General features: G+C 39.6%; 1 protein-coding gene across 4 annotated transcripts; it reads right to left on the bottom strand.

The window, feature by feature from the left end:
- Positions 1 to 5,452: 5,452 nt before the first annotated feature.
- LOC148014392 (BTB/POZ domain-containing protein At1g67900-like) lies at positions 5,453 to 11,188 on the bottom strand. Of its 4 annotated transcripts, none has more exons than XR_015688584.1 (5): positions 9,714 to 10,773; positions 9,540 to 9,609; positions 7,776 to 9,056; positions 6,615 to 7,535; positions 5,453 to 6,435 (listed from the first exon to the last, which is right to left on the bottom strand). XR_015688584.1 is itself a non-coding variant. In XM_087666222.1 (5 exons), the coding sequence occupies exons 2-5, from the start codon at positions 9,770 to 9,772 to the stop codon at positions 6,966 to 6,968; spliced, it is 1,980 nt and encodes a 659-aa protein (XP_087522348.1). In that variant the 5' UTR covers positions 9,773 to 9,853; positions 10,817 to 11,188; the 3' UTR covers positions 5,453 to 6,965. The 4 variants fall into 4 exon arrangements, 3 of the variants coding, with proteins under 3 accessions (XP_087522348.1, XP_087522349.1, XP_087522350.1); XM_087666222.1 differs by adding an exon at positions 10,817 to 11,188 and having other exon boundaries at positions 5,453 to 7,535; positions 9,714 to 9,853; XM_087666223.1 differs by having other exon boundaries at positions 5,453 to 6,839; positions 6,949 to 7,535; positions 9,714 to 10,774.
- Between the last annotated feature and the right edge of the window lie 12,548 nt (positions 11,189 to 23,736).

The following is a 23,736-nucleotide window of genomic DNA, read 5'->3' as shown; positions in this document are numbered from 1 at the left end:
AGACATCAAGGAACGTTTATATAGAGAGAAAGGATAGTGGACAAGAGGCAAGGCCATTAGAGGTTCCACAAGCTATCCTTCTTGAGATCCCTCCTACCCCTAGTTTTCTCCAATCTCCTACTATGCAATCAAAGCAATTGCGTGCAGACATCGTGTCTTCTCCTCCTACCCAAGGCAAGGTCCATGTGGTTAATGACCAACAATATGATCTTGCTAGATAGTCCCCTCCTCCAATTACCAAGGTTCTAACCTCTCGTAGAGCATCTAATAAGCCAATAGATCAAGCTAGAACCTATTTTTCTCAAGGAAGTGAGCCTTCCAAGCCAAGGAGAAAAAGAAGGTCTAGGTTTTACTATATGCAAAAGTGTTTTAGTGAGATAAGGAAGGCCTAGAGAGCTACACAACATGTCATTCCACAGACAGCTTTTATTAGAGTTGTCAAGGATATTTCCAATAGATTATCAAGAGTGTCGACTAAAACACTTCAAAAAATAGATTACCACTCTTTCATGACCTCTCATTATGCTTTGTACATATTAGTTGATGTCTGTATAACCCACTATCTAATAAAACTCTCTCTACTTTCTTGCATATTACAATTATAGCTTCTACCTTTGGTTGCATCCTCTATGTATAAAATATATATTTATATGCTATTTTTTCCACAATATAAGCAAATCCATGCAAAGACCATATACAAACATGCTCTAAGAATATGTTCAAGATAGAATTCTAATTTGGGTCTTCTTTATCACATCTAGGTGGAAAATATTTTAAAATTTGGCACACTTGTTGCCATTTTTTCTTGCTATTAATTCCTTTTACCCTCTCTATCAAGAAATATAGATATGGAGATGTTGCATTTGCACCATTAAAAATGCCAAACATGCATTTCAAAGTCTTCAAATTTCTTACGAGATACCATTTCACAATATATTCACCAAGCCTGTCGCCTAAGAGCTCCTCACCTATTCCTAGTGATTGATAACCTTTGAAGTATTCATGTAAAGAATTGTAGTGCCTCAAATATTTCCTTTAGAACATCAAATGAAGCAAGCAACTAGATATTGTGCTATGATTGGACATTAAAATTCCTTGGATTGTGTTTGTTTGTCATAATGTAATGCTGTAATCATTAAAGTGATACTAGCCCTCTCAAGCGTTACCCTTTGATAACCTCTTTCATCTAATATGCTAACAAAACTATAGATTACCAACACATTCTACCACATTGTTGTGTTGTGTTATGCTCTATTAAAGTTCAAAAATGGGATGTCGACAGATGCTATTTCCAATAGCTTGACTCACTTGTGCAGATCAACTATCTCTCACTTAGTTGGCTCATACTCTAGCTCCAAACAAGCTAAGTTTCTCCTCTCATTCCTCATGAAAGAAAGAAACAAAGATATTCAATGTGTATAGTAGACTCATTTACTTAACTTCTCTACATTGTGGTCCTGAGATCCATGAGGGGCTCATTGATAATCTCACAACCTAGTGTGGCTCTCAAGTCGATGCCTCACCTTCAAATCCACAATATTGTTGGTCCAATGTTGAGAGAAGTAGAGAAAAAAAGGAGAATAAGAGGATGGAGAAGAACCTCTCCCAATCGGTCCCTTTCTCTCTCTCTCTCACTTTCTCCCTGCACACTCCCTCTCACTAAGCCTCTCAACTTTCAAGCTATGTGTTGCCTAAACAAGAGCGAAAACAACGGGACATTAGATAGGACTCTTATTCTTTCAAGAGCTCAACTCTTTTATGCCTCAATTATCTCTTAGCTAGTTGGCTCGTGCTCTAGCTCTAAACCACTAAGCTCCTCCTTACACTACCATGGAATTAGGCCTTTCTACAATTGGTATTCTCTTGTATAGACTCCTTGATTTTGAAACATAACCCCTAAGATTCTCTCCCTCTTGCTGCTCTACATTCATCAGACTTACTATGAGGTTGTACCTATATCCATCCTTTGTAAAGTGCATGGAAAAGAGGTCCTTAAGAGTAGAGAAGGATGCTTGTTTTGTAGAATCTAAGCATGTAAACCACATACTCCCCTTTTCACCTAAGACAACCCGAAGGCTTGTGCTCTCTTAGAATGTGGTATGAGGTTGTTAGCCCCACACACTTTCTTGGACTGCTCTATGAAGCTATAGTGGTCATCCCCCAATATATACTTGTCTACTTGTTTGGCTATTAGGATTATCTTGGATTACTCTCTCGTTTGAGCCATGATGCCTAGTCCTATCAGCAAGATGTTGGCCATTTGAACTACAGCTTTTGGAGTACACTCGAATTGTCCAATAACTATCCTTATAGTAGATCTAACAAAGAGGAATTGAATGACCATGCTAGACCAAAAATTTAAGACTGATCTCTTGATGTCATCTATCTTGTTTTACATCTCCTCTCTCTCCCTTTGTGTAGCTATGATCAATTCTAATATCTTGCTAAGGGTATTGTTTCCTTAACCCTTGAAGGTTTCCAACTTTTGTTGTACAACCTTTTGTATTAGATTGCTTATGTTGAAGTCAATTTCCACATCAAATTCATTCAAGTGCCCCCTTAGGTCTTGAGGAATTTCCCCCATGAATTGTTCTCCCTCCATCCTATTGGTTTTGTCTTTGGTTGCTTCTAGGTTCACAAGCTCTATAATGTTGTCTATCAACAAGGGGGTCGGGATGTTTCTTTTTAATGTGTGTTCAAGAGTAGAAGATCTATTTCTCATAGGAATTGAGATATCTAGCCTATTGCAACATGCATTGGAGTTCTTCACTCTTAGTTAGCAAGGTGAATTACTAATATTCTCCTACAAGGTTCAGTCTTATAGGTTAGGGTTTCCTTCTACTCTTGCAGATAGTGAAACCTTTTGTGAGAGCTTGTTTGAGCTTTTTCTTTTGTTATATATCAATATATCTTTTTGACCCTCAACTTGTGTTGGTTCAACTTGTGTTGGTTCAATTTTCGATTAAGTTCCTAGACATCCTTGTGTGTAATAGTTTAGGTGTTGTTTTTGAAGAATTTGGATCTTCTCACATGTTTATTTCAATTTTTTGTTTGGTTCAATGTACGCAACTTGGGTTTTGGTTTGCTAGTTCCTTGAGTATCTTATATCTTAGATTAACCCATTTGGTTTTGCCTTGGTCTTAGCTCAATTTCACTTATTTTGTAAGTCTTCCCATTTAACCTTGAGTAATATTACAATTTGCATTGAAGTGAGCCTAGCTCTTACGTGTTTTTATAAAAAGTTTAAAAAATATTAAGTGATGAATTAGGAGATATTACAATCAAGTCTAATGGATGAGTGGTACATAAAATAACACATTCAGCTCTTCAAATTTTACATATCTAGGACAATAATTTAAGGCACATTTGATTGGCCTTCTTAAACTTCAAATATGACTTCCATCTTACCTTTAGGCATTTTCTTCTTTGAGGGTTAACATATTGTAGTGTAATCATCATTGTATCTTGCATATTGTATAGATTCAAAAAGTAGTTGTTAGTCTCTACAAACTTGAGCCCACAAGTATCCTTTATCCTAGACTTGAAAGTTTCCACACATATAATATGCATGGGATCCCCTATGAACTCCAAAACCTTAGTGTTGAGCATCTTTCATACCTCTTTGAATTTTGGTCTACGAAGAGGCATAACCCTATTCTTCTTTAGTACATTACCAAATCCATCTTTTCCACCTTTATATACTATTTGTAGTAAGTCATTGTGCTAATGCCAACACCATCACATATAGCTTGTGTATCCATAGCAAAGAACTCATTCAAAATATCCTTCAAAGTATACTCTATAACATTGTCCTTCACAATCTTGAAGTTGGGGTTCTTCATTGTGGCTCCGAGTATGCTTACCTTCATCAACTTGTGAATAGACGATCTAAGTCCCCCCTCACCTAAACTTTCTTGTTGATGACCATCCTTGCAATATCACTACCATTCTAAAATATTTTCACTCAACTCCATGATCAGATTCATCTTTCACTTGCACTCTTGTATCAACGTCTCATCAATCTTTTAAAGCTCATTTAATTGTGTATTTCTCTCTCATATTGGATGTTAAGATCATGGATGGTGTCCTCCACTTCATTTATCTAATTTATTTTTTCATTGTTTAATCCATTGACAAGTATAACCTGACTTGAAAGTTGTTGAATCATTGCATATTATCCATTGATATAAGTATGCCAACTCTTGATTGTGTTTTGGAAGTTGTAATAAACATTCATTGCTCGATTACTAAGATGCCTTGTACAACCAAGCCACCCATTAGCACCAACACAAATATAGTTTCAAAAGTCTGTTAAACTAGAGAAAATTGAATGGACATTAATAATAGGATCACTTCAGTATATAGATCCATCCACCTATAAATCAATGTGCTTCAATGCTCTATCCTTGTAACTTTGCAAGACTTGAGAACTAGGTTTAGCAAGCCGCATCCTCTTGCATAACGAAGCACATTCAACATCTATTTGAATGTATAGGTCCTTTCTTGAACTTAGTTTCTTCTGCTTGGAGAGAGCTCAAATGTGCATGATGATAAGAAATCACATAGAGCCTAATGGAGATAGAGAGAATGGGTTGAATGGCAAAGCTCCAAGGATGTAGGGAGCAGAGGCTAAGAGAGGAGGATGCAACAGAGCTCAAGGAAGTGAAGGGACACCAAGAGAGAAAGTCAAACACACATTTTTAATTTATAAAAACATCAATTAACCTTTAAGAAAAATCTAAAACATGAAATTTTACCAAAAGATATACACATTGACAAAGACTCAATATACATAAAATCAACCCAAATCTTTTTTTTTTCTTTAACTCTCAATGTTTTACTTGTATCATTTTATCCGAAAGTCTTTAATTACAAAAAGAATACTAATGATTATGGAATTAATAAAGAGCACTACACTCACGTAACTAATCACTAGATGGCTATAACATTTCATCAAAAATGGACTCATAAATAAGGAGATAATAGGAATTTGAGCAAATCCTTTGTGGATAATATGCAAACAGGAAAATAAGATTCTAAAACTCTACTTTTCCTTGATTTAAGGAAAGCAAGGAGGCTAAGGGCTCAAAAGAGAGTTCACTTTCTTCCTAATGGCTATTATATACAAATGGGATTCTCCATTGAATTGTCAATATGCTATTTCCTTATCAAATGAAATGTTGACAATGCCTCAAGTTCTAACAAAGCTACATACTAGACAAACATTTAATAGAATGGTGAGATTGACATGTGTGCCTTAAATATGCTCTTTTGCATCGCAAAGACCAATTGATATCTTTGAGATAAGCTTGTCAAGATTGACCTAGAGTTAACAAGCACTTTAGGATTATTTGATTCCAAATTTGCTACCTTTGAGCCATATTACTCCTCGTGATGAGCAAGAGCCATGGGAGTGACTGGGAATTTAGGGATTCGGATGACCTTATGTGTAGATTGCAAAAATGATTTATTGAATGTTGGTACATGATAAGCATTGGGTTACAAGGAATGCACAGAATATTTGGAAGCTCAAATGTTCAGCATGCTATTGAAAGACCACATTGCTCAATGGTTGGCCAACAAATACCAAGTAGTAGTCCAATGTTCATGTGGAATACTTCTGATGGGAGGATGACCAAATAGTGATTAAATATTCATGTAGACACCTGATGTGGAGTGGATTGCCAACTACTAAGCAAATACTCTTTTATACAATTTCCATGGGGCCACTTTGTGTGCATATCTTTGACGGGGAAATTACCAGCTAATAAGCAAATGAGTATATGGAGACCAGTGTGATCATTGTCTTCTGCACAACTTACATGGAGACTTAATTGCATTTCTTAAAGCCATGCACAAGGGTTTGTAAGATAGTGCCTTCTCTATCTACCTTGTAGCACCCATTATGCATATCATTTATTTGAAGCTTGGAGACTTGAGCTTTGGACACCTTCTTAGAGGGCCTTTGGAAGTGGAACATAACATTCTCTTTTATTTTTTCTGTTGGTGGGGATTAAGGAATGCCTTCTTTTTTCTTTCTGCATTGGGCATTTATCTGCAATGTGGCAAGGATTCAAGGTTATTCTAGCAAATTTCTCCTTTGGGAGTAGCTGGGGTCGGGCCGCCCGACTAAACATACCAATGCATGAGTGTAGATCTGTTGGAAACCCTTCTTTGCAGTGAATAAACTTAGCATATATGAAGCCAGCTGAGATGAAAGGAAAAGTTTTATCAAAAGTATCCCTGATAAATTAGGAGTGGCCACAGATACTAGATCAGCATATTAGCCTCTACTTGAGATTTATTGAATGTTGGATTAATGGCCTTCAGTATCCATGATCCTTTTCCAATATATCAAATATTAGAAAGAAACAACAAAGAGAGGGGATTTTGTAAAATGCAGATTGTTCTCCTGCTCACATAGAAGACACAAGCCTGCACACACGCACACACACACACACACAGAACAACCTCAGAAATTAATGAATAAATAAATCACTTTTTTTGTTCTCAATCAAACAACTAAGTCAAGATAGGCCTTCTATTCCACAACTTTTTATGATAGATGTAGATATCCCAACTCTTCTGAAAGCCTCAGCCAGAATGATACTTACAATATTCTTACACAGGAGAGTATAATACTTCACAGTGCCCACTGAGACATAAAATGCTTGAATATAGCTTTTTCTATTCCTTGCATGCAGATGATGTAACACCATCTTTTGCATTTGTAATTTCTGAATTATATCACCTGCTTTACTGCCTAAGGTGCAGCCTTTGACAAGAGACGGTTACAACCAAACCATACATTACTGCTGACCTGATTTGAACACAACCACCTGTATGAATCATGAATTTGTAAGCTCATCTCCATGTAGCCTGTTTATCCATGGAGGCCTATATTGAAACAATTGGTGCCTGCTACATAAGTAGGTTGCTTTTGCACACCTGAAAGCAAAATCCCATCACGAAACCGAGTTTCGCCTTCTGCGTTGCGTAGATTGCTTTTCTGCTGAATGACTTGTCTCAACTGAACTACCAGTGGTCGACCCAGTAGTCCTGCTTCGAGACTGGTTTACTGAGGACCACAGCTTGCTCAAAAGCTTTTTTGGTTGGAAAAGGAGGCGCCGTGGTTTAGAACTCTTAACTACTTGCAGCTGCAATGTGGTTCGTTTCTTCTCAGCTTCTTCAATCCTTTTCTTCATCACATCCAGGTCAGTCTTGAGTGCAGTAAAATCATTCTGCACTGCTTCCCAATCCTCCTCTGCAGTAAGTTCAGAATGGTGCCTTTCGTGTTGGTTATGGTCACTGTCTTCAAGAGGCAGCAGGGCTTTTATGTTGCTTGGCATGTCATTCATCAGAAAACCTCCTGTCATGGCAGTCCTCACCTGCTCAAAGAACAGAACTTGCACGACAACACGTAGTGGCAGGCGTTCATTCTGTGCTGCATGCATGCATGCATCCATGGAAAGCTTTTTGCAGTCCATGAGTCTGCATATCTTTTTCCGCTCACTCTTAGTAAGCCCTGGGTGTTCCTGCAGTAGTCCAGTCTGGCAGTTAGTTTGATATCATTAGCCTGATTATTATTACCAAAGAGATACCAATATGCATTCTCCCTGCCCTCAACCACTAAATGTACAATTTCCAAATGGCAAACTCCTATTGAGAATCTTTTCATAACAATAGAGGGATTGACAGTTAAGATTCCACGTTGTGTTAATCGGAAAAAGCATGAATCTCCAGATGTTCACAAGCAGATATATTAACATTAGTACCTTGAGAAAGACATCAATTGCCCTGTAGAGCCCATCATGCATCGGCCGTGCAAAATCAGGTATCAACTCCGCAAGGGCAATGAACTTTGACAGTGTCAAATTTGTATCCCGAGCAATTTCTGCAAGATACCCATCAATGAGTTTTGCAACCCGCAGCTTTGCACTATGACTGGCAGAAGTAGACCTTCGGCTTTCCACAAAGTCCAAACGCTCAGCAGAATGAGTTCTGCGTTGCTCATTGGGCTGCTCTTTCCTGCTGGGACTCAATGGAGGACTCTGATCCTGGATCATAAAGTGCTCTAGGATGCACTGAACCATATCCACATCGTATAAGGAGTCGTTAGCATATGAAAGAGATGGGATCAAGAGATCATTCAGTGATGCCTCCTCCAGCTGCAAGCCAATTCTTCTGGCAAGCTCCATCTTTGAAGATGGTGATGCATTCAGAATTGTAGCTGCTTTAAGTAGCTTTAATAAAAAGCCACAAGAAGATGAGCCTCTTTCAGCAGGTAGCAAACTGACAATGGTCTCCAACAGAAGTCTGTGCTTTGTTGCAGTCTCTATGTAGTCACCACCAAACCCTGTCCCACCTCCACGCACAGTTTCTACAAGATTTTGATCCTTAGAGACCCCAGGCAGCCATTTGTATGCATAAACCCGTAGTGCCTCCCCAATTAGCTCCGGGCTCATTCTTCCTTTGGCTTTTATGGCCAGCATAACTCTCCAGTAGATACCAATATCCAACTCACATATATCTTCAACCCACCAGTCCTTTGGAACAGGTTGGTTTCGACCGCTTTGGATACCATTCCATGGTGGGCTAGTACCATTTGGCACTGGCTGTTTATTAGGGTGAGGAATTCTTGTGTGTGTGAATGACCAGTCCACCTTGGTGGGATCAATGGAGGTCTTGGAAGCAATTGAGTCAATGCATCTTGCAACCATCTTCAGGTCCTCTGCCCATGGTAGCAAAGACTTTGTAGATTGCAGGCTGATTATGGAATCCTTCCAGCTTCGAAAAACACTCGAGTTCAAAAATACCTCAAGTTTAAAGACAAGATTTCCCTTTTCCACAGTTTCGGCCATTTCAAGGTATTCAGCTGCACAACGGACCCCCATGACATTGAAGGCATTCAATGTGATTATAATTCCATAGCAAAATTTGGCACAAAGTTCAAAAGCATCTGCACCCCCAGGAATATCTTGAAGCTCAATCTCATCATTTGGGCTTGCTCTGCTAGCTAATCTTTGAAGCCGGCCACATTTAGACAGCAGAGGATACTGCAAGATGTTGAAAGACAAAAGATTCACGTCAAATTTCTAAATTGCTCGCAACTTCCTCATGTATGTTTCTAAATTGCTCACAACTTCCTGATGTATGTTTGCATGCATAGAGAGGCCCATGTTGCAAAAGTATGCAAAATGCCCACACACACACACAGAGACCTTGGCAGTTTCTAGCAAATTTAAGCTTTGAAAGGTGCTCAACTATACAACATGCATGATTAGTGATTATGGAACTATTCCCTTCTTTTCTTTGGCCTAGTGTTCATATTCACAGAGTTCAGCTACTTTACATTGAACAGCAGGGTTCTCATTTAGAATGTTTGTCTTGACCATCATAACCCAAAGTACTAAGTTATTTGTGTGGTAATCATTATTAAAGGCACTCCATATTCTACTCAAGTTTAGAACAGACCATCAGAAAATCTAAAACAATTCTGCATTATGAAAGTTATATTGACTGTGCACTGCAGGCAATACCTTGTGTAGGTGATACTTTGAACCATCAACCACAAAGACGACATCGCTTGGAAGCTCAGTAGCAACAGTCCTGCAGAGCAAAACAGGTAAAATGTTATTATTAAGGATAATCAATGAAGACCTGAGCAACAATCAGAAAGAATACAAAGAGACACTAAGGAACAGCTCGCTCACGTGACATCCCCATCCTTTTGGAATGTGTCTGCTTTGAATCCTAGCTTCATGTACTTCATAGCTGCTGCTGCATTGAGATGCAGAGCCAAGGCTGAGCATCAGCACACTTCTGATCAAAAAGCTCTCAGATGAGCCATACCCTGAAGGTTGACACACAGCACACTACTGATAAAGCTCTTAGATGAGCCTCACTCTGAAGGTTGACTCACAGCACACTTATAATCAAGCTCTTGAATGGGAGTTAACTCTGAAGGCTGACACACAGCACACTTCTGTTCAAGCTCTTGGATGAGCCTCACTCTGAAGGCTGGCTCACAGCACACCTACAATCAACCTCTTGAATGAGCCTTAACTCTGAAGGCTGACACACAGCATACTCCTGTTCAAGCTCATGGATGAGCAACACTCTGTCCCGTCAGGGATCCCTCTGTATGTGATATGTCTATCCATGGCATGTCCATCAATGAAGGAGAGCGATGAAATAATGGCACGAGAACGTTAAAGGCATGCAGGCTCTTATTGAAGAAAAGCCCAAAAGTGCAGGTTTACCCCCGGAGACAGTACAATTGCTTCAATCTCCCATTTGATTGGAGAGATAGGGGAACAAAATTGCCCTGTTTTTGGGTTTTTCTTAATTGAATAAAAAGGGCCTTTTTTAATTGTAAGCGAAAAAGATCAGGCTTGTGAGGAGCTCTGGCCTGTGATTGGAGGTTGGGGAAGGGAGGAGTAGGCAAAGGGGAGTTATGGCACACATGGGAAGACACGTGCGGCTTGAGGTTTGCAAGCAATGCATTATGCAATGAGAGATTCAGTCCACTCTACTCACACACACACACACACACTCTCTCTCTCTCTCTCTCTCTCTCTCTCTCTCTCTCTCTCTGAGTCTGCGTAGAGACTTTGTGCATGCATGTGGTGACACAGCAGTGATACTCTCACACTGATTCAGTGTCAGTGAAAATCATTTGCACAGCAGATAAGACTACCTACAATCTAAGACTATGCAGGCGAAGGAGCACTTTGGTCGGGGAGGAAACAATATGAGAGAGAGAGAGAGAGAGAGAGAGAGAGAGAGGACAGATAGAGAAAGGAGATGAAATTACCACATGGGTGAATCTGGTCTTTCAAAGAGCCCAATTCACTGAGAGCTTTCCTTAAAGAAACAGCATCAAATCTCCCCCTTAAAGACACCATCACTCCATTTACAAAAAATCAGTGGCTGCTTTATAGATTGATTCCTCTCTGTCTCTTAGCAATCGATAAGCCCTCATCATTATCCGCTTCTTCTTCTTCTTCACACCTCTGTCCTGTTTCATGATGGTATTGCTACTCCCACAACTACCTACAGTCTTCATCTCCACACCAGAAAAAACAACCCACCTTCCAAATGTGTGTGACAACTTAGCTTGACTCTCTGTTTTGGGCAGCAGGTAAGTTCCCATCAAACCATTATAAAAGTGCAAACTTTATCCACACACATTCAACTTGGGTGCCAAACAAGTCTCCATGTGTGTGACTTATTACTTGAAAAGACTTGGCTCACAAGATTTTCTCCCTGAGTGAGAAAAGGAGGGGACTCCTTGTCCAAGCACTCAAAAGTGCTAGACAACAAACCATAGTACTTGGTGGTTGGTATGTAAAGATTAAAGCCATCCTCATGCTAGCATCTTAAGTAACAAGCCCCCAAGAGAATGATGACAGGAGGCCATATAGTAAGGTGGGGTGTTCCCTTGTACATTCTTCTATGCTATTGAAAGTTCCCTTTTCCTATTGAATGCCCCTTTCTCACAAGGAGGGCCCCCAAATCTAATGCATCCAATGCATTCCACAAAGTGGGAGGCAAGAAGATAATGTGGCCTGGAAGCCTAGATACTAGGACATGCAAAACTTGCAACTTGCTTTGAATTTGATTGTGAAATTGTTCCTTGGCAAGCTCAACATTGCTTTCATGATAAAATATAAAATTTTTGAAACATTCTTTTGGAATAAGAGGACCACTTGCCTAACAAGCACACTAAAATTCTTTTGTACATGTTCTTTTTAGAACAAGTGTGGTAAGAAACCACTCAATAATAGTTTTTAACTATTTCCATTATTATTTCCCTAAGCCACACTTCAATGTAACTAACTCTATGTGCAAAACCATTATGTAAAAAAAACATCCTATTATTATACATTGTTGTTCACAACATCATACACAATTGCAGTGTTAATACGCTTTATGAGTGTGTCATGTGCACATTTTGCTTGAAAAGGTTAATGGATTTTGGAAGATTCACTGATGCTACCATTTTACATGTGCAAGTATGAAATGTTTGTGGAACCCTAGCCTTGATTTGAAAGGCCACAATAGGCCTTTGATTGTTTTACCCACATGCTCAATAATTGACTCTAGTAACAATATTATTCTTTGATACGTGTGAAAGAGATTTGATCCATAAGCATAAGGGAGACATGGTCTTCGAAAATTATTTATGATAAATTGACCTAGACCAACAAAGACAGGTGTTGATATAATAGCCCAATTTTAAGGCTTTACAAATATTTGCATATAAGACAAAACAAGATGTTAACTGTGGTCAATCCCTGCTCAATGGTTTAGAGTGCTTGATAGGGTAGATGATGCTAGATCATGGATGGATATTTTTGTTAAATAGAAGACTACAAATTCCTAAGCCCCAAATTATTATTTTAGTACAAACCAAGAGCAAATAATCATCAACAAGGCTCTCTCGGGAGTAAGTCTTCAAGTTTAAATCAAAGATCTAAAATACAAATTGCCTCTAAGAATGTGAGATGTCATGCTTTAACTCAAGTATGATTCCATTTTGTACTTTGTGCCCTACCTTGCACTCTCTAAACACATTTGTGCAACTTGCTCAAAGCTACCCTTGCACCTTTGGTCTCTCTGTTTCTCCTCATTGGTTTTTTGATATGGTGGGGAGAGGTGTATTGTGCTTCCTTGTTGATCATGGCTTCCACTTCTCCTATGCATGCCCATTAGTTTAAGCTTCCTCATGGATATAACCGTGCACTAAGAGAAGGCCACTTACATTTGGTTATACCAAGGAGAGAGTAGCCATTACTAACTACAAATATGATGATTATGGCAATGTCTTGTATGGAAAGAATGTAGATCTTCTACAACTATGCACACCATGAAAGATATGTAATGCAAGACTTACACCCAAATAATGGGGAGCTAAACTAGTCCATATAATGCTTCTCGTAGTTTCAAAAAGCTAAATGCAAAAGTTCTTGGGTGTGTAGACCAATGGCCACACTTTGAATCCTAAACATATGGAGTGTGTCAAAACTGTGCAAAACTTCTCACCTAAAAGTGAAGGTACTCTAACAAACATCCCTTATATATGTATGAATTATGAGTACATTTCCCCTTTAACTACACCAATACATGTGTTTGTTCAATCATCTATAAAAAATAAAAGGTTTCCCTTGATTATAGTGAGATTATAGTCAATGCTTACATGTTGGAACCTCAGACTACGACTTATGAGAGTTGTGATCCTCGTAGTTAAAGGAGGCATATCAAGGACTTGCTAGTAACAGTAATATTCATATCAATCGGCAAATCAAGTAATAGGAAACAAGAAGGAGCAATGTAAACAAAAGGAGGAGGATAGTGCAAAATCGCTTCTAAAATACATTTTTCATGCTTGTAGCCAACCAAAAACCAATTTTCATAAAATAACTATAGTTTGCAACTCGTACACTCTAATGAACTATCTTTCATGTTCATACTTAACATTTTCCTCTTCTTAGGTAATGAGGCTATGTCAAAGAGAGAACATTAAGAATCTGTTTAGGTTGTTTTTCCACACCCAACATCATATGACTATTCTCCTACTAAAGTTTGGGTTGAGATTGTTGGCTTGGAGCCTATCTCATCTTGAGCCTTAACTTCATCTATTCTAGTCTTACCCAATACAACTCGAGCAAAAAAGTTGAGGCATGCCTCAACCAAAATAGTGGTGCATTTTCCTATTCTAGTTTTACCCAGCAAAAGATTTAGAGAGGCATACCTCAACCTGGATAGTGGTGTACTTTCCAATTAACACATGGTCACCAATGCCATGATGTGCCAACATTAAGAGGGAGGGGTCACAAAGTCAATCATGGAGTTGGGGTAGTATTCAGCATGTTCTCTAATGCCCCCAACCCATCACTTCCAAAAATGCAATACATCTTTAGGGTGTAGATGGCACATCTTGTGATAAGAGGTCCTTGGCATCAAATTTACTAAGGTTGCCATTGATCAAACCTAGAGAACAAAAATATTTTAACAGAAGCTCTTCTCATGAAGGTAAAATGATTTGAAAGATAAGGATTGTGATTACCTTATCAGGACAAGACAATGTAAATTTTCAAGTTAGATAATTATGCAATCCAATTTAACAATTGCCTTATGCAACTATAATCCCCACACTTCACAAAAGCGAAAGGTTTCTAAAGAACCATCTAAAAGCCACCCAACTCATGCGTCCATTTGTTTGGGCTCCATCCACCCACTTCCCACTCTTTCACACCGATCACTTTTATTAAAATACATTTATAGTATGCTTATAAAAATTTAATGCATGAACATGTTTCTTTTCCCAAGACAACATATTCTTCGCTATATGTGTATATTATTGTAATCAATTCCTTGACTTTTGTATTCTTAGATACCAAGTTTATATTTCTTTCCCTTCCTTAGTGTATGAAACAACTACCCTCCTTTCAACTCCTTGGTCTCAAAGATCCCATTCGAGGCTATCATCACATAGGACATTATTTGCATGATTTTCATAGCATAGTCCCCTAAGAATCCTCCTACCAATTTAGGCCCAAATTAGCAACCATGAATGAGGACATATCTTGGTGGTATGTATAGTCAACAACCCCCAATAATTTATTTTTTCTTCATGAGATTGTGAAAGTTAATGGGTTTACACAATAAGCATCCCCTTCCCTTTGCTAGGGAGAACCATCCATCTAGTTGATTGGACCCCACAAGGTCTTTCTTAAAACCATTGGTGTGTATGTTAAGCTTGTAGATTATCCTAATCAATTCACGTTCTAATCCAATCTCTTTTGTTCACATAAGGACTAACAAAAGTTTTGAGTTATCATGTCTCATAAAACCATTGGATCTCATGTTCTCTTGGGAAAATGCTTAATGCAAGATTTATCCTTAAGAATTCTTTATTTTATTTTCTAATGATAACATAGCAAATAGTCAACATGCACCAACATCACTATACATATTAACTTACTTTCAAGAATCCATGAGAGCATCATTGGTTTCCTATCTTGTAGCTTGAGATCCTAAGTTCATTTAAAGGATTAAATCCCTTAATAGATTTGCATCATTAATGTTTGTAATCATCAATAATAGGCATCACGTAGAAGTATTTTTATATTCATGGGTATAAACTAGACTGGTGGGCATATGACAAGTCCACATAATGAAGAAATCTTTGAAGCTTCAAAAAGGGGAAGACATATAATCTAGATATGGCAAGGTTAAGATGAATTATTTTGAATAATAGTATCGAGGAGACTGAGATGCTAACATAACCTATTGAAAGTAGTGGAACTATACTTTATTGTTGATAAAAGGTTTTTATTAGCATTTACTTCTCATGCTCCACATGGCAACATGGCCTCCTCCATGCATATAGGGGAGGGAAGAGGGACGTAATGGTGAGAATGGCCAAGGAGCATTGGTGAAGCAGCAGAGGAGGAATGAAGACATTGAGATGGACTATGTTGGAGCCATTAGTTCAAAGGATGAAACCTAGGAAATTGAGAAAACATTATGACCTAATCAAAAGGCTTTCAATCAAACATGAAGAGCAGCCTTGGGTGAAGGGAAAGTAGTCCTCAAGACCCTAGTCTGCTCCTCACTACAATGACTCAAACAGAGGTATTCGGAGTATGTTAACTATGGCATTTATATGTACTTTCTTGGTAAAGCTCCCATGGAGGAGGAGTTTTGCATATGGTTATGGGATAAGCTGAGAGGGATTTTGTTCTCAGTTTGATTGTTGGTTTTGAATGCAAGTTGTATCCATTACCTTGGAGGGTAGACTTTAACCTTGAGGTAGTCCTATAGTAGATGGAGTGCCTAGTCTAGGTCAGCTACCCCTCTCTCCCTATGTGGATGGACAATGAGCTCTCAGTATTGACTAATGCCCTTGATAAGCTGTTGTATGTGCCTTCAACCTTAGGCTCCAATGGATTGCTTAGAGCTTTAAAAAAGGTTTGTATGCTCTAGGGTAGGAAGAAGAAACTCCTTGAATCTCTGGAGCTCTTTGATCCCAATGGGATTGAGCTATTGGTGGAAGACAAATTTTTGGCCTTTCTAGAAACTTGTTTCATCTATAAATAAGGAGGCCATTATGCAAGAGATTACATGCTCAAGAACATGCAAAGCAAGTTCAATGATCGTGATGATGCAACTAGGAAGTGGTTACAGATCAAGCTGCCCCTATTCAAACTAGCATGTAGGGGGGTGAGAAGAAGGAGAATAAGGACTAAGAGAAGGTCAGTAAGGAGAAAGAGATGGCTAATAAGGCTCCACACATGCCCACTTTGGGAGCTGAAACACCCACTTAAGGCCCTAGGCCTTGTTCTTTGACCAATAAAGGGAGTGTTGCTCCCAAGTTTGCCACACAACACCAAAGGAAGAACAAGCATATGATATTGCTAAAAAAATTGGCACATAGACCACTTTTGACATGAATTTCTATGTTGTTCTAAACAAGAAAGAGGAAGACAATGACGAAGTTCACATCTATGAATGGGCTCACTTAGTCTCTTAGAATGTTAGGAGTTTGAGAGGAGAGATTAAGAAGGATGCATGCAAGCATATTATTAGAAAATGTACACTTAACCTCTTAGAGTTGTAGGAGGTCAATTTTGATTATAAGAAGGGGAGAAGATTATTCTTCAAGGATTACATGGTAATTGGGATTTTGGTAAGGAAGGAAGGAGATGCACAATTTTCTTGTTCAAGAAGGAACTTAACCCAAAAGTTCATTGGGTGAGAGGTGATGGAAGTACCATTCAAGATGGATCTTCACAATTAATTATTTTTTCAATTAAATTATGGCCCCAACTTGTCTAAGATCATGGTAGATATTGGGAGGACCTGGAGGAGCATCTCTACCATTCTTTTTGGCAATTAGAATATGACCTTATCTTGGAATGATAGGTCTCACGGGGGAGGTTGCATGATTGCATAGGAAAGAGAGAGATGACATGTTCTAGAAGTCAATTGACATTGTTATGGCCTTTGGAGACAATACAAGGCTACCTTTCACTTGGCATAATAAGCATATTGGGGATACTTGGAGGGTTGCTTGCTTAGATAGATTTTATCTCAATAATGGGACTTGGTGGGTGCTCCTAGATGTAAGATGGAGGATCCTCTCTAAGATGACTATTTTTTCACATGTTCATACTATGTACTTTCCAATTGTAGGAGGATAAGTTTAATGATTAGGACACCCCCTTTTTAGATTCAACACCTCCTTTCTTAAGAAGGAGGCTTTTTGTCAATTGCTCAAGGACACTTGGAAAGCGGCTAGTAGGAACAACTCTGACCCTATCTCCAATTGGATGAGCTATGTGTCTATTGTAACACAAGCAACAAAGAACCATGGTAAGGACTAGGCTAGAAATAGAAGACATATGCTCTCCTCTATCCAAGGAGTGTGAGAGCATCTTCTTATGCTCTCTCTCTTTCTCCTAGTGACTATTATTTGCACCAACTACTCAAAGGAGTAGAGAATTTTCTTAACAACTTGCAAAAATAAAAAATTAAATATAAAAAATTACAGCTAAAAGGTCATTGGTGCTTAGTTGGGGATGTGCCTACCTCATTCTTCTTCAAGCTCCTCAAAATTAAACATGCCCGTGAGACTATTAAAGTTATCGATGATGGAAATGGTAATATGCTAAGAGATGCAGGTGATATTGTTAAAGCATTTACTGCTCACTTCTTTGCTGTGAGGCACTCCCCATCTAGTTACACTAAATTATCAAACGAGACTAGACACATTTTCAGAGGTTGAGAGGAATGCTGTCAGAGTTGAGGAATCCCTTCTCCTTGATCAACCCTTTTCTAAGGAGGAATTGGGGTTTGTGGTGTTGAGGATGAAGAAATCCAAATCACATGGGATTGATGGAATCCAAGTGGAGGTCTACCAAAGCTTATGGGAAGTCTCCATTGGAGATTTGTGCAAGCCCCTTAATCAAATTAGAGCCAATGGTTCATTCCCCAAAGCTTTGAACACTGGACTCATTAAGCTTATTCCAAAATCACTTGATAGGACCAAGAAAATAGTGTGGAGACCCCTAACCATGGTAAATGTGGTTTATAAAGTTATGGATAAGGCATTGGCTAATACAACTAGATTCTTGATAGGAAGGCTCATTCACCCACAACAATATAGCTTCAATCAAGGAAGATAATGCATGCTATAGTGCTTAACCTTTGTCCATTGATCTTGGTTTGCCTATAAAGTAGGATTTTGTGTTGATTAATATGGATTTTGAGAAAGTGTATGATAGGATTAGGTAGGACTTTGTCCTTGTGGTCCTCTATACCATAGGATTTGGCAAAACTTTCATAGGCATGATAAACACCTTCCTCTCCAATGTTGTTGTAGTTGTGCAGGTGAATGGATCTTGTTTGGAGCCCTTTGACCTCATGATGTTGGTGTGTGCCCTCCCTTCTTTTTGCTATTGTGATGGGCCCTCTTCTAAAGAGCTTGGACCTAAAGAAGTAGAGAAAACTCATTGAAGGTATCCTATTTCTAATACTAAGCCATTTGTATCCCAATTTTTTGTAGATGATAATTCTAACATAGTTCAAGTTGAGAGACAATCAATCCAAGTGCTCTTGGAGGAGTATGATACCTTTTGCAAAACTTGTTTGGTTTGGCCATCAACGCTTCTAAGTTGGTGATCATCTATCTTGGGTGTGAGGACCCCCCAGGGTAGATTTTTGAGCTAGGTTTTTAGGCAAATTCCATATGGCTAGGCATTTTGCTACTTAGGCTTCCCTCTTAGTGTCAAGATTAGAACGAGTCAATGTGTTGATTAGTTGAAGGCAAATATTAAATCTAAGATGGATTGTTGGAAGAGTAGGCCCATAAGTCTACCTAGAAAGGTGATCATCATTAAAGTAATGCTTGCCTCTTTGACTACTTTTTGGGACATACTTTTTAACTTTAGTCAAACCTCTTGGGCTAGCTTTGAGAGGTCCTTTGCCTGAGGTATTGTGGGACCAATCAGATGGAAGGAAAAGATGGAGATCTATTCCATGGTCTCTAGTTTTTGCGCATAAGTTTGAAGGGGGGCATGGGTGTCATCGAGCTTGTCGAGAGTTCCAAGGCCCTCATTTTTGGAATTTTTAAGAGAATGGAGGAGAGTTAGCCTTCATCTAAAATTCTTAAAGTCTAGTTGAACAGTGTGCCCATTAAAGGTATGAGGAATATTGTGATGGAATGGTTGAACCCCTTATTATCCTCTTAAAAGGTTAAGATCCCCCATTCTAAGGTGGCTCAAAGAATAGTGGTAGTATGGCAAGAGATCCTTAAGGAGGCAAGATGGGAAGGTTCTAAATATAGAAGGGGGACTATTCTTTGCTCCAAATAATTTTGACCACTAATTTTTCCTTTGAAAACCCTACTTGGGTTATGGAGATCCAAGCTTGCATGGCTTATGGAGATCCTTGCTTGTAGCATGGCAACCAAAGAGTTGATCAGATGGAAGGATTTTGGGATAATATAGCAATGAGCTTCATGGAGGTTGATTAGATGGAAGGATTTGTGGGGTAGTAGAGCAATGATCTTCATGGAAATTGATCATGTAAGACTGCTAATTAATCTCAATGATGGGGAAGTAGATTTCCTTCAACACTTGTTTGATTGTATTAGGCTTGGCTGGCCTACCTTGAAGGTGATAAGTAATGCTAATCTTAGTAAGTTTTTAGCCTCTCCCAAAGGCAAGGTACTATGGAATTGTGCTAGCACAAAGGACTTATGTAAGGCTTCAAAGGACCATTTATCTAGCACATCTGCTTATTGGGGTAAATGACACCCAAGGACTAAGATTAGCACTTGGGCCAAAAGACTTAGAATATTTTGGAAGTCCACACCCTCAAAAAAATAATTGTTTCCCTATGGATACTCTTGATGAACAAATACTCCATTCGAGAATCCCTACATAAATCTCTGAAAGTATCACCATTTTGTGGCCTTTGTAGGGGATTGTAGGGGAGAAAAAGAATTGGCAAGACATCTATTTTGGGAATGTAATGGAAGCAAAATACTATGTAGAAAGGTTCAAGAGTGGATTCAAAAAGTAGGCTTCAGCAAAGCCATTGATCCCAAGTTGATACTCTTTGGAGAGAAAGTGGCAGAGATGACTTCACCATGAAACTATGGAATGTGGTTCACACCTCAGCCATAATGGCAATCTAGTTTGTATGAACAATTGAGCCTTTAGGCTTACAACAAGGATGTTGGTACAAAACCTTTCCATTTATATTTTGGTTTTTTTGAAGTCTTTTAGTTGTAAATATTAGATGGGTATGATGCATTCTCTCAGGTCCGCATTTTCTAAAGATGACCAATTATCAGGGCTAAAATCCCATGATTGACATAAGATATGTCAGATTTGTACTACGAATGGATTGTAATTAGCGTGCACATTTTGCTATTTGGAGTGTAGCCATTTTTCATAATGCTTTCTCATGGCAAGTTAGGTTACACCATTCGGGTTCTCTACTTTAGTCGCTCAAGAGGATTGAAGAAAGACATTTTTTTGTTCCAATTGCTACACTCTATTCTTAATGTTGTCACCAAAGGCCAGTTGCATGTGTTGGTATGCCCTCTAGGCTTTGGTGATACTCCCAGAGAGCAATGTCCTTTTGTCAAAGTTACTTGAAGAGGGTGGTATTGGCCTGCTTGAGGAAATCCACCTACACCACTTGGTCTTATTGATGTTGTTGCCTAGTCAAGAACCCATTGATGAAGTTCAATGACTAGTGGGCCATCTCCCAATTGAGTTTGGGTGGGATGATGATGAGCTGCTGGGACAAGCTAGCAGGGAGGGGGTGGCCGTAGGAGATGTATTGTTGGAATTGGTGAGGAAAGAAGTGGGGATAGGGGGTTATCTATGGTCTCCTCCTCCCTTGGGCGTTTCTCCCTTTTCAATTTGAGAAGGGTGAGTTTGGTGGAGAGGCTGGTGACCAAAGTAGATTTCATGGTAGATCGATGCCGATGGGGCTTCTATGGTGTTAGACTTACTTTGGCGAGCTTCTTGGAAGTGGGATTGGGTGATTGATTGTATTTTTTGAGGACTCGATATTTGCCACTCTACAGGATGGGTTGCTTCTCCTATTTGAGCACCGTGATGCTCTCCATGGCATCCTTGGTAGGGTTAGTGGTGGGCTTGGTTGCGACTCTTGTATTAGGATAAGATTAGGAGGTGTTTTCACTATTGAGCAAAGTTGATAGGTTAGGTCAACAAGGGTGGGTGGAGGAAAGAGAAGTGCGGATAGACTTGATTACTTGCTTCACAATGTGCACTTCTTTAGTGGACAAAACCCAAGGAGTGTGAGGAAGCTGCACGCGACCATCATTACTCGACTGCGGGGGCCAAAGCGCCTCCATCTTACCTACCTCCTTTCAATCCATTCGTGCCCCTATAGTGTCTCTCTTTTTTGGGATGTGGTCCCATAGCAAGCTGCCCACATTCTTGAAAAATGCATTGGATCCAACAAGTGGTTGACCTGTAAGTGAGTCTAATATGGCAACTCGTAGAAATTTGAGAACCACCGCATTCCGTTTGGATGTGATTCCGCGTGGACTATTTTCAGCTCGTACCAGCTTGCGACAGTTCATAATCCTCTGGCAAGAAAGCGGCATGTCCTTAATATACCATCTTCTTCATGGTTCGTGACCTTTGGGAGTCTAACCTACACAATGGACATACATGATAACTTGAGATAACCAGACCTGTTCCAACACTAGGACCCAGTGAATACTTGCTTGAACGAGATAAAATGTAGATATTACCAGCGAGAATGGAGGCCTGTTCACCTAAGCACTCTCCGAATCCCGGAAAGTCATGCATCGTCCACATGAGAATGGCTCGAATATTGGCTGACCGCCGACCATCGCACCTGCTCATATCTGTCTTACAAAGTGTTTTACAAAATCTTGAAGAAGGTCTGAATGACTCTTTTTGAGAACCCACCCATGGTGGCAGTTTGTACATTTCACTCATTTAGTTATTAATATAATTTTTCCACATTATTTTAAAAAAGAGGAATTCTAGTTAGTCATAGCCAACAAAAAGTAAAGTGATGGAACAAAAGAAAGTACAAATACTCAATCCTTAGAGGATCAAGCCTTCTTCCATAAGAAGTTGGCAATTTTGACACTAGATCCTTTAAGATGCTACTAAATGTTACTACAGTTATTGAGGTAGTATAAGTGTCCTCATGACATCAAAATGAGACTTGAAGTGAACCTTTTCTCTTTTGTGATCTTACATAGTCTAATACTAAGAATACTTTATAAACATTTTCATGGTCTAATTCCTTACTCCTTGTTGAATTTATTTTTGTAGGAAAGTCACTACTAGAGCCTTTCAAATATGTATTGACATAAGAGAACGTGTGTGGAGGGAGCTCACACTCAACTGCAAGACCCACGGACCGCTTATTGTTTCAAGTGTTTCAAGCGAGCTCTAATAGCTATCTCTCACTAGCCGACGCACCTTCGAACCTACGAGTGTAGTGAGCTTACCTCGATGCTGAAATGAGTTGCCTCCTCCCTTGCACACACCAGTAGCTCCACAATCCTAGATGCTAGCTCAAGCATCCTCAAGCCTCCTCCATCAAGCTCCATCCACCATAGCCGTGTGCGTGCGAGAAAAGAGAAGAGAAGAGGAGATGGTGAAGAGCTTCACCCTCTTGATCCCTCACTCCCACACACTCACTCCCTCACACTCTCATACTCCCTCTCTCAAGAGCACACACACAAGCAAGGTGAAGAGAAGAAGAGAGGACTCTTGTTAGTCACACACCAAAGAATGAGATTCCATTCACTTTTTGAACTTTATATACAAGCCCTAAAATCCCATGGGCACCCATCCCTTTTTACATGACCGACTGTTGTGGCAAGGTCATTTTTCCTATTTCCCTCTTCTTGCCTCATGCCTTAAGCCTACACCCGTCTATTATTTTACAAATGGCACAAGAGGTAGCTTGGTGCTCTTTTACAAGAGTTTTTAGATTTTTTTGAGCCACCTTCCATTTAAAATTGCGCTTTTTGCCTCTGCTTAGCTTTAGGGGCTGCCTCTGCACGTTTTCTCTTTTTTAGTCCTTTTTCGCTCTTTGCTTCATATTTCCTCCATCTCGAATTGAGGTTAACATTACCCCCCTCCGAGAGATAGGTGCCAGTCCCATGGCACTTTGAGCTCTTTGTTGTGGAAGAATTGGGGGCTCTAGGCAAGTGACTAGTGGGGTGATGATAGGGCCACATGTGAACTTCATTGATTGGGAAGCTTTGGTAATGATTTGGATGGAGAACCCAAGGTATGTCGAGTGGATGATGGGAGCCTTCGAAGTTGGTGGTTTGCAGTATCTTGTTGTATCTGAAAGGAGAAAGTGCTCTACCTAAGGGGAGTGTCTACCTCACCGTGCAGTGCTCTATACTCGTGCTGGCGGAACGGGGAGTTGGGTCTACTAACCACAGACAAGCCTGGGTGATGTCCCACACTTGAGGATCCCGTTCGTGCAAAGGGAGGTGCAATGTGTGTATCTTAGGGTGACAAGTCTAACCATAGGTGAGTGCTACCTCCCTAGGTATGTCCTTCCTTTGAGGTGCCCTAAGCGTGAAATGGGGAGTCAAAAAGGGCTAGGGGGTTAGGAACGAAGTTGGTCGACTGAGGCCACTGGATGTGCCTAACTTGAGGACCCCTAGGTGCAATGACTGTG

Source organism: Lygodium microphyllum, chromosome 25 (genome assembly GCF_053477565.2).
Source record: "Lygodium microphyllum isolate KBCC chromosome 25, Lygodium_microphyllum_v1.1.10, whole genome shotgun sequence".
NCBI classification, from domain to species: Eukaryota; Viridiplantae; Streptophyta; class Polypodiopsida; order Schizaeales; family Lygodiaceae; genus Lygodium; species Lygodium microphyllum.
This window is presented reverse-complemented; position numbering and strand designations above follow the sequence as displayed.

Coding starts and splice junctions, on each gene's coding strand:
- LOC148014392 (XM_087666222.1), bottom strand. CDS start 9,772: ATGAAGTACATGAAGCTAGGATTCAAAGCAGACACATTCCAAAAGGAT. Junction 9,610..9,713: donor CAAAAGGATGGGGATGTCAC/GTGAGCGAGCTG, acceptor TTTGCTCTGCAG/GACTGTTGCTACTGAGCTTC. Junction 7,536..7,775: donor CAATTGATGTCTTTCTCAAG/GTACTAATGTTA, acceptor GGACTACTGCAG/GAACACCCAGGGCTTACTAA.